Source organism: Marmota monax, unplaced genomic scaffold, assembly GCF_021218885.2.
Source record: "Marmota monax isolate L192 unplaced genomic scaffold, Marmota_monax_Labrador192_F-V1.1 WCK01_AAM20220418_F8-fsc00151, whole genome shotgun sequence".
NCBI lineage: Eukaryota > Metazoa > Chordata > Mammalia > Rodentia > Sciuridae > Marmota > Marmota monax.
Window position 1 is genome coordinate 3,818,235 of NW_026694226.1, and position 10,528 is coordinate 3,828,762.

Sequence of the window (10,528 nt, forward strand, 5' to 3'; positions counted from 1 at the left end):
ATGCAGCTGCCATAAGACAGGTAGATGACAATCATGTGGGAAGAGCAAGTGGAAAAGGCCTTTTTCCTTTGCTGGGAAGAGAGGATCCTCAGAATGGTCCTGATGATGTGTGTGTAAGAAACTGTCACCAGAACTAAAGTAATCACTAGAGTCACCACAGCCACGAGCATGACCATCCTTTCTCAGAGGCTTGTGCCTGCGCAGGCCAGCTCCAGGAGGGGCCCATTATTCTGCACATAAATTCTGCTTGCTAAAAACTCACAATGTGGGTGAAGTTATTAACACTATATATATATATATATATATATACACTTAAATTAATGATCATAAGAGAAACTAGAGGACACATGGTTGTGTTTTGTTGGTGTCTTAGAAAGGCAAAAAGAAGAATGCCCTTTGGCAATAGTCTGATTTTTTTCTCAATATTTTTGAAGTATGAAGGAAGATTATAGCCATACTATGGCCATAATATGAACATTTTATATGTATGATCAAATTATAAAGTGTAGTTGAATAATTTGATGTTTGATAAAGAAAGACAATTGTTCCATATGTACTATAAAAGCACAAAAGTTTATTTTCATAATTATAAAGCACAAAACAATAAAAAGAGAGTTTATCAGTTAATAGAATTCTAATTATGTGCATGACTAATATTTGTTTTTCCTTCTCTGTCCCTCTTCTATAGATCCATCCATGTTTTTCATACTCTAATTTTATCTTTGACATCTTAGAATATCCTTTCCAAATAATGAACTTGTTTTGAAAACTCGATCAATATTCCTAAACTCTAACATTCTTGAATCAGGAGGTGCTAAAAGTCTGAATAGTTACAGAACTTACCCAACCAAAATTTAGTCATAATGCTTCTAAATTCAGAGCTTGTTCTCTGTGAGTTTATGTCTCACAGATGTGAGAAGTGGTCTCTGGATATTTCCATTCCACATTACAAGAAGGGCATGTGGCCAGAGATGCAACTTCTGTTTTGCATTTCCTTTTTATGACATTGGGTCTTTGACTAATCTCTGGTGCATGCAACTATTGAAGAAACCATTCTGAATAAAGGAAACTTAAAAGAAGCCAAAATAAATTGTTTGATTTTTTTGGTTTTTGGATTATAAGAGAAAAATGTTCCAGGGAGAACATTAGCTTGATGAGTCTACCAAATAAGAAGAAGCCATGTTTGTCACTTTCATGAACAGTGCTCACAGGTATTCAGATTTAAATGTAAGTAAGCCTCAGCAAACAACAATAGGCTCTCAGTTCTTTGAGAGAAATACAATCCGTTTTACTGTGTCTTTGAAAGCTGTTTTTACTTGTTTGTTTCGAAGTGTATAGATGAAAGGGTTAAGCAAAGGGGCAACTGAAGTAGTGAGGATGAACACCACCTTGTTAATGGCCACTCCTTCCTTTGCTGAAGGCTTGACATAGATGAAGATGCAGCTGCCATAGGTGATGGAAACCACAATCATGTGGGAGGAGCAGGTGGAAAAGGCCTTTTTCCTTTGTTGGGCAGAAGGAAATTTTAGAATGGTCTTGATGATGTATGTGTAGGAGAGAGTGACACACACCAAGGTAATAATTAGTGTCAGTATGGCAGAAGTCAAGACTATTGTCTCTAAAAACGCGGTGTCTGAGCAGGTTATCTGTAGAAGGGGAGATGCATCACAGCCAAAATGATCAATCACATTTGAGTCACAGAATTCCAGCTGGAGGCCTAAGCCAACTGGTGGGAGGATGATCAGTAGGCCAGCAAACCAACAGCCGAGGACAAGTGTAGCACAGACTCTGTTGCTCATGATGGTTGTGTAATGCAGGGGCTTACAGATGGCCACATAGCGGTCATAGGACATGGCAGCCAGGAGAAAAAATTCTGTTGCTCCAAAGAGGAGAACAAAAAATACCTGGGTGAAACAAGCATTGTAAGTAACAGTGTTGTCACCAGTTGTCATAGTATACAGGAATCTGGGAATACAAACAGTGGTGAATGAGACTTCCAGGAAAGAGAAATTTCGGAGGAAAAAATACATGGGAGTTTTAAGATGAGAATCCAAAAGTGTAAGTGTGATAATGGTGAGATTCCCAGCCACACTCAACATGTAAGTGAGAAACAAAAATATGAAAATTAGAACTTGTAGTTTTGGATCATCCGTCAATCCCAGCAGGATGAATGTTGTTATTGCTGTATGATTTCTCATCCCTGCCTTGTGCCAAGTCACAAGCGAGTGGACCTGAAGAGAGGTGTCAAAAGAAGCCAGCATTGGAGCCTGACTGGTGTCATCCCAGCCAGACAACTCAGTGCACTTAGTATTCCTTTATCTGATAACAATTACCATATTGAACACACCCATACCATTGGTATCGTACAAGAAGTTTCTACAGAAAATTTTGAATATAGATCTTATGCTTGTACTGCATCAGTAATAATATCAAATAAAAACCAAACAAAACATAAATCATATGTGCAGAATGCAGTTTATTAACAATATTGCCTGGAGGTGATACTCTATGTGTTCTTATTCTGGAAGAATTATGCCACTTTTGGACTGCTCTTCTCCTATCTTCACCTTGCTTTGTCTTCCCCTGCCATACTGTAATGTTGTATTTTGAAATTCAAGGAGGATCTGTTAATTAGAATTTTATGTTGATCATTTAATGTTATTGTAATGAATTTTAATAGCAGCATATTCAATTTAGAGTAATTTTTTCTTTGTGCTCAATTATCTCTAAATAAGGTGAAAAATTTAGGACATAAAGGTGTACCTTAGCTTTTTTGTTCTTACACTTTGTGAATTAAAAGTATTTCTTTTTATGAGTTCATTTTAGTGTACACAGTATTAGTGAAACATTGTATTGGGGTTCATTTTAATAAAATTTATCAAGCATGGAATGTAATTTTCTCTGATTTAGTCCTCACTACTTCCTCTTTCCCTTCTATTTATTGATAATTTTTATATTTATGCCTTCTGGACATACATGAAGATGCAATTGGTTGGGGTATATTCATAGATGTACATAGGAAAGTGTGTCAGATTCATTCCACCCTTCTTCCCCCTTCCCCTCCCTCTTCCTTGATCCCTTTCCTCTACTCCACTGTTCTCTCTTCTGTAGTGAAAAGAATTTGTAGACAGTTTTGAGACTCTTAGGCATTGTCTTTTTTTGAACCTTTGAAGTGGTATAAAGAACCATTTTCTGGAACCTGAGCATGAACCTGATTGAGTCCTGCTGTGGTGTTGGTCAAGGACAGAGCCCAGGAGGAGAGATCTGTGGTGTTGCTTTCTTTGCAGCCTGGTCCACCCAGTCTTCTTAGTGCCACTCAGTCACCTGAGTCTGTCTGTGACCTCTTTTTTGAATGATTCCTGCTGTTTCATTCCAATCATTCTCCCTGCTAATTTACCAACTGTCTTCCTAATCTTGTTTATGTTCTCTGGGTTTTTGGTAATGTAACTAGCTCAGGCAACATCTAGGAACAGATGGACTCTTACAAACTCATCTTTTGTAAACAAATAATAAAGTTCCCTACCTTTCTCTTTGGCCTTTATCTCTGTTCATTTCAGCACTTCCCAGAAGTTTCAAACATCCTTGTATTCAAATTGATATATTTTCAGGAACCACGTTAGATATGGGCTCAGGGAATTCTACTTCACTTTGTATCCAAACTTAAACCCTCATTGCAGTTCTATATTTTAAGCAGCTGTTTTCAGATATGCAACTTGTAAATGAAAATCTTACAAATTCATTATCTACAGAGTATATGTATTTAATAACTTAAAAATTATAAAACATGTTATAAAATATGACATTATAAAATATGTCTTAATACGGGGATTGTTAGATTTTCAAATTTAGATATAGCTCACAATTTATTGAAAAAAACCCTGCAAATTTTTTTATAAAAGAGGAAGAAACTAAGTTTTAAATTGCTTAAACAACTGCCCCACTTGCACCCAGTATTTGTGGTCCATTTGAGAATCAAAGACACTGTACGTTTCTCTTATTTATTACTGTCCAAGAAAACAATCAACATTCATTCATTCAAATAAATATTCAATAATTACTTGTTATGTATAGAGCATTATATCAGATACTCACCTATGGGTTCACCTATGAAAACGTTGCTCCCTAAAGAAGATTGAGGTCACTAGTAGAAGATACTCTTTCATATTAACACGTTTTAATTGACATGGTAACAGAAGGTAATAGCAGAAATGTAATTTTGTATTTGAAACAGTATCTATTTCATGCTTCTTCCTTGAGAATTATTCTTAGTTATACTAGTATCTATTCATATTTTCCTATATAAATCCACATCCAACAGTCTCTGTACAAATTTTAGCAGACCAAGGTGTCACCAAAACCTGGACACATGGCTCGGGATTCACAGATATGATTTTAGAAGAAGGAAAACTGCATGGGAGGAATAATTCACCTGAGAGATGGTATTGTACCATCAGGGCCCCTGGCAAATACAAGGTGATTGATGAGGTTTATTTATTCCCACTGAATTACCTCTGTTCCCCTTCTTCTGTTCTCTCCCATGTATTTCTTAGTCACTTTGGTGATTTTTATTTTTTAAAATGAACTTTCTAGTGCATTTTAAAATATATTTTAGATACTTGTTTATTATGTTTGAAACAAATCTCATTTAGTCTTCATTTGGGACCAAGACTTCTCACAGATTGGACAGTTTAGCTTCTAGAAGAGTTTGAATTCTGCATCAGCCAAATTCGTGGCAAAAGGCCTTAAATACTTGATGGATAAAAAGGGGATTTTCTTCTAAGATCATATCTAGTATGGATATTATTTGATATCTATGACACTAGCAGATATTTCTGAGTAGAAGTGTCTTTTCTGTAGTCTTCTATGTTTCTAGAGATAAAACAGTCTCCTCAACTGATACTCATGGCCAGGATAAAGAAGAAACTGGCCATCAAAGGAAAATTCTAATTTCATTTTTCTTTAGAATGACACTTTTATAGAATTAATTGTGAATACCCTTCAATGAACTGAATATAAGATTTAAAAACTGATTATTTACCTTCTGCCTGGTTTACAGAATATGGAAAATATGTCATAAAATTACATACTAATTATATACTTACTTTTTGGACCTGTCTTCATTAGAGGGCTTTGACAGAACCACAGTGTAGGAGCATTAGCTGTCGAGGAGCTTTATGTGTATTCTGTGCCCCCTCATTTTCACCTGTCCCAGTCCCCACCCTCAGCTTCCACATGAGCACATGTATGGGTGGACACACATATGTACACACACTCACCCTCAGGCAAGTGTGGCAATTGACAGTTCCTGTCTAGATTTTCATCACTCCTGCTATCATGAGACCAGTCTCTATCCTCTCTTTATTCCACACATCTAAAGTGGCACCTTATACCAGATTACCCATTGATTCTGTTAGGTCAAGGAAAAAAAATAGTGATGTAGAGCAAAAACGAAAATTCTAGTCTGTTGGAGAGCTCATGTGGTCTTGGTCAGGGAGGCAGGCTTCCCTGAAAATTCTGTAATAGCAGCCTTTGCTTTATATTGCTACCAGTGCACAGGGAACAACAGAGCAAACAAGTCAGTCCTTGGTGACTCAGTTTGAGAAGTTATTCACAAATTGGTGGCAGTCTAATCAACAATGTAAAAATTTATGTAGCAATAGGGAAGTGTCCTCAGAGACGTGGAGAGTTTAACGTTTCAATTCTCTTTTGATTACTTTGTTGGATCTCTGTATTTCCCCCAGGACTAAATCCTGCCTAGTACTTCATTTGTATTATATGTAATGTATTTGTGACCTAAATGTCATGTAAAATAAAAATCTTCTACTCAAAAAAATTTAAGAAGTCCTGTTTTCAGATAGGAAAACTGAGGATCAGAGGACTGCGAGTCAGTGTGCTTACAGGGGTGGTGTAGGTTTTGAACAAAAGTTTATCTTACACTCCAATATCTGCTTCTGTGGAACACAACATGAGCTCCTTTCTCCAATAATTTTTTTATTGGTTTTTCAAAACATTACAAAGCTCTTGACATATCATATTTCATACATTAGATTCAAGTGGGTTATGAACTCCCATTTTTACCCCAAATACAGATTGCAGAATCACATCGGTTACACATCCACATTTTTACATAATGCCATATTAGTAACTGTTGTATTCTGCTACCTTTCCTATCCTCTACTATCCCCCCATGCCTCCCCTCCCAGCTTCTCTCTCTACCCCATCTACTGTAATTCAATTCTCTCCTTGTTTTTTTCCCATTCCCCTCATAACCTCTTATATGTAATTTTGTATAACAATGAGGGTCTCCTTCCATTTCCATGCAATTTCCTTTTTCTCTACCTTTCCCTCCCACCTCATGTCTCTGTTTAATGTTAATCTTTTCTTCCTGCTCTTCCTCCCTGCTCTGTTCTTAGTTGCTCTCATTATATCATAGAAGACAGTTGGCATTTGTTTTTTAGGGATTGTATAGCTTCACTTAACATAATGTGATCTAGTGCCAACCATTTCCCTGAAAATTCCATGATTTTGTCATTTTTTAGTGCTGCGTAATACTCCATTGTGTATAAATGCCACATTTTTTTTATGCATTCATCTATTGAAGGGCATCTGGGTTGGTTCAACAGTCTAGGTATTGTGAATTGTGCAGATATGAACATTGATGTGGCAGTATCCCTGTAGTATGCTCTTTTAAGGTCTTCAGGGAATAGTCCAAGAAGGGCAATAGCTGCATCAAATGGTGGTTCCATTCCCAGCTTTCCCAGGAATCTCCATACTGCTTTCCAAATTGGCCGCACCAGTTTGCAGTCCCACCCGCAATGTACAAGAGTACCCTTTTCCCCACATCTTCGCCAGCACTTGTTGTTGTTTGACTTCATAATGGCTGCCAGTCTTACTGGAGTGAGATGGTATCTTAGGGTGGTTTTGATTTGCATTTCTCTGACTGCTAGAGATGTTGAGCATTTTTTCATGTACTTGTTGATTGATTGTATGTCCTCCTCTGAGAAGTGTCTGTTCAGGTCCTTGGCCCATTTGTTGATTGGGTTATTTGTTATCTTATTGTTTAATTTTTTGAGTTCTTTGTATACTCTGGATATTAGGGCTCTATCTGAAGTGTGAGGAGTAAAAATTTGTTTCCATGATGTAGGCTCCCTATTTACCTCTCTTATTGTTTCTCTTGCTGAGAAAAAACTTTTTAGTTTAAGTAAGTCCCATTTGTTGATTCTTGTTATTAACTCTTGTGCTATGGGTGTCCTATTAAGGAATTTGGAGCCTGACCCCACAATATGTAGATCAGAGCCAACTTTTTCTTCTATCAGACGCAGAGTCTCTGATTTGATATCAACCTTCTTGATCCATTTTGAGTTAACTTTTGTGCATGGCGAGAGGAGGGGATTCAGTTTCATTTTGTCGCATATTGATTTCCAGTTTTCCCAACACCATTTGTTGAAGATGCTATCCTTCCTCCATTGCATGCTTTTAGCCCCTTTATCAAATATAAGATTGTTGTACTTTGTGGATTAGTCTCTGTGTCCTCTATTCTGTACCATTGGTCCACCCACCTGTTTTGGTACCAGTACCATGCTGTTTTTTTACTATTGCTCTGTAATATAGTTTGTAATCTGGTATCGCTATACCACCTGATTCACACTTCCTGCTTAGAGTTGCTTTTGCTATTCTGGGTCTTTTATTTTTCCATATGAATTTCATGATTGCTTTATCTATTTCTATAAGAAATGCCGTTGGGATTTTGATTGGCATTGCATTAAACCTATAGAGAACTTTTGGTAATATCGCCATTTTGATGATTTTGGTTCTACCTATCCATGAACAGGGTATATTTTTCCATCTTCTAAGATCTTCTTCTATTTCTCTCTTTAGGGTTCTGTAGTTTTCATTGTATAAATCTTTCACCTCTTTTGTTAGGTTGATTCCCAAGTATTTTATTGTTTTTGAAAATATTGTTAATGGGGTGTTTTTCCTCATTTCCGTTTCAGAAGTTTTGTCGCTGATATATAGGAATGACTTTGATTTATGCATGTAGATTTTATATCCTGCCACTTTGCTGAATTCATTTATTAGCTCTAATAGTTTCTTTGTAGACCCTTTTGGGTCTGCTAGGTATAGAATCATGTCACCTGCAAATAGTGATAATTTAAGTTCTTCTTTTCCTATTTTATGCCTTTAATTTCTTTCATCTGTCTAATTGCTCTGGATAGTGTTTTGAGAACTATGTTGAACAGAAGTGGAGAGAGAGGGCATCCCTGTCTTGTTCCAGATTTTAGAGGGAATGCCTTCAGTTTTTCTCCATTCAGAATGATGCTAGCCTGAGGCTTAGCATAGATAGCTTTTACAATGTTGAGGTAAGTTCCTGTTATCCCTAGTTTTTCTAATGTTTTGAACATAAAGGGATGCTGTACTTTGTCGAATGCTTTTTCTGCATCTATCGAGATGATCATATGGTTCTTATTTTTAAGTCTATTGATGTGGTGAATAACATTTATTGATTTCCGTATATTGAACCATCCTTGCATCCCAGGGATGAATCCTACTTGATCATGGTGCACAATTTTTTTGATATGTTTTTGTATCCGTTTTGCCAGAATTTTATTGAGGATTTTTGCACCTAGATTCATTAGAGATATTGGTCTGTAGTTTTCTTTCTTTGAGGTGTCTTTGCCTGGTTTCGGAATCAGGGTGATGTTGGCCTCATAGAATGAATTTGGAAGAGCTCCCTCTTTTTCTATTTCCTGAAATAACTTGAAAAGTATTGGTATTAATTCTTCTTTAAAGTTTTGTAAAACTCTGCTGTATACAAATCCGGTCCTGGGCTTTTCTTGATTGGTAGTCTTTTGATTCCTTCTTCTATTTCATCCATTGATATTGGTCTGTTCAAATTGTGTGTATCCTCCTGACTCAGTCTGGGGAAATCATATGACTTAAGGAATTTATCGATGTCTTCACTATCTTCTATTTTATTGGAATATAGGTTTTCAAAATAGTTCTTAATTATCTTGTGTATTTCTGTAGTATCTGTTGTGATGTTGCCTTTTTCATCCCGTATGTTAGTAATTTGAGTTCTCTCTCTTCTTCTCTTCGTTAGCATGGCTAAGGGTCTGTCGATCTTATTTATTTTTTCGAAGAACCAACTTTTAGTTTTGTCAATTTTTTCAATAGTTTCTTTTGTTTCCGTTTCGTTGATTTCTGCTCTGATTTTAATTATTTCTTTCCTTCTGCTACATTTGCTGTTGTTTTGCTCTTCCTTTTCTAGGGCTTTTAGATGAAGTGTGAGCTCATTTATTTGTTGGTTTTTTTCTTTTTTTGAGGAATGACCTCCAGGCGATGAATTTCCCTCTTAAAACTGCTTTGATTGTGTCCCATAGATTCCGATATGTTGTGTCTGTGTTTTCATTTATCTCTAAGAATTTTTTAATTTCTTCCTTGATGTCTTCTATAACCCATTGATCATTCAGTAACCTATTGTTCATTCTCCAAGTGATGCATGATTTTTCCTTCCTTCTTTTATCGTTGATTTTCAGTTTCATTCCATTATGATCGGATAAGATGCATGGTATTATCTCTACTCCTTTATGTTGTCTAAGAGTTGCCCTGTGACATAATATATGATCTATTTTTGAGAAGGATCCATGTGCTGCTGAGAAAAAAGTGTAACTGCTTGATGTTGGGTAGTATATTCTATATATGTCAATTAAGACTAGGTTATTAATAGTGTTATTGAGTTCTATAGTTTCCTTATTCAACTTTTGTTTGGAAGATCTGTCTATTGGTGAGAGAGGTGTGTTGAAGTCTCCCATGATTATTGTATGGTGGTCTATTAGACTCTTGAACTTGAGAAGAGTTTGTTTGATGAACATAGCTGCACCATTGTTTGGGGCATATATATTTATGATTGTTATGTCTTGTTGGTGTATGGTTCCCTTGAGCAGTATGTAGTGTCCCTTTTTATCCCTTTTGATTAACTTTGGCTTGAAATTTATTTTATTTGATATGAGTATGGACACTCCTGCTTGTTTCTGAAGTCCATATGAGTGATATGATTTTTCCCAACCTTTCACCTTCAGCCTATGTATGTCTTTTCCTATCAAATGCATCTTCTGTAGGCAGCATATTGTTGGGTCTTGTTTTGTGATCCATTCTACTAGCCTGTGTCTCTTAATTGGTGAGTTTAAGCAATTAACATGTAGGGTTATTATTGAGATATGGGTTGTTCTTCCAGCCATATTTGTTTATTCATGTTACTAAACATGGTTTGTTTTCCTCTTTGATTATTTCCCCCCCTTTACTGTCCTACCTCCCACTGTTGGTTTTCATTGTTATTTTCCATTTCCTCTTCCTGTAATGTTTTGGCGAGGATGTTTTGAAGAGATGGTTTTCTAGCTGCAAATTGTTTTAACTTTTGTTAATCGTGGAAGGTTTTAATTTCATCTTCCATCCTGAAGCTTAATTTCGCTGGATACACAATTCTTGGTTGGAACCCATTTTCTTTCAGTGTTTGAAATATGTTATTCCA

At 36.3% G+C, this 10,528-nt stretch overlaps 1 protein-coding gene across 1 annotated transcript; it reads right to left on the bottom strand.

Annotated features, from left to right (window-relative positions):
- Positions 1-1,259: 1,259 nt before the first annotated feature.
- LOC124108264 (olfactory receptor 6C2-like) lies at positions 1,260-2,198 on the bottom strand. The gene has a single exon (XM_046466694.1). It carries the CDS (start codon positions 2,196-2,198, stop codon positions 1,260-1,262), a length of 939 nt encoding a protein of 312 aa, XP_046322650.1.
- Positions 2,199-10,528: the final 8,330 nt, after the last annotated feature.

What these genes read in the sequence shown, in the direction of transcription:
- LOC124108264 (XM_046466694.1), bottom strand. Translation starts at nt 2,198, where the DNA reads ATGAGAAATCATACAGCAATAACAACATTCATCCTGCTGGGATTGACG.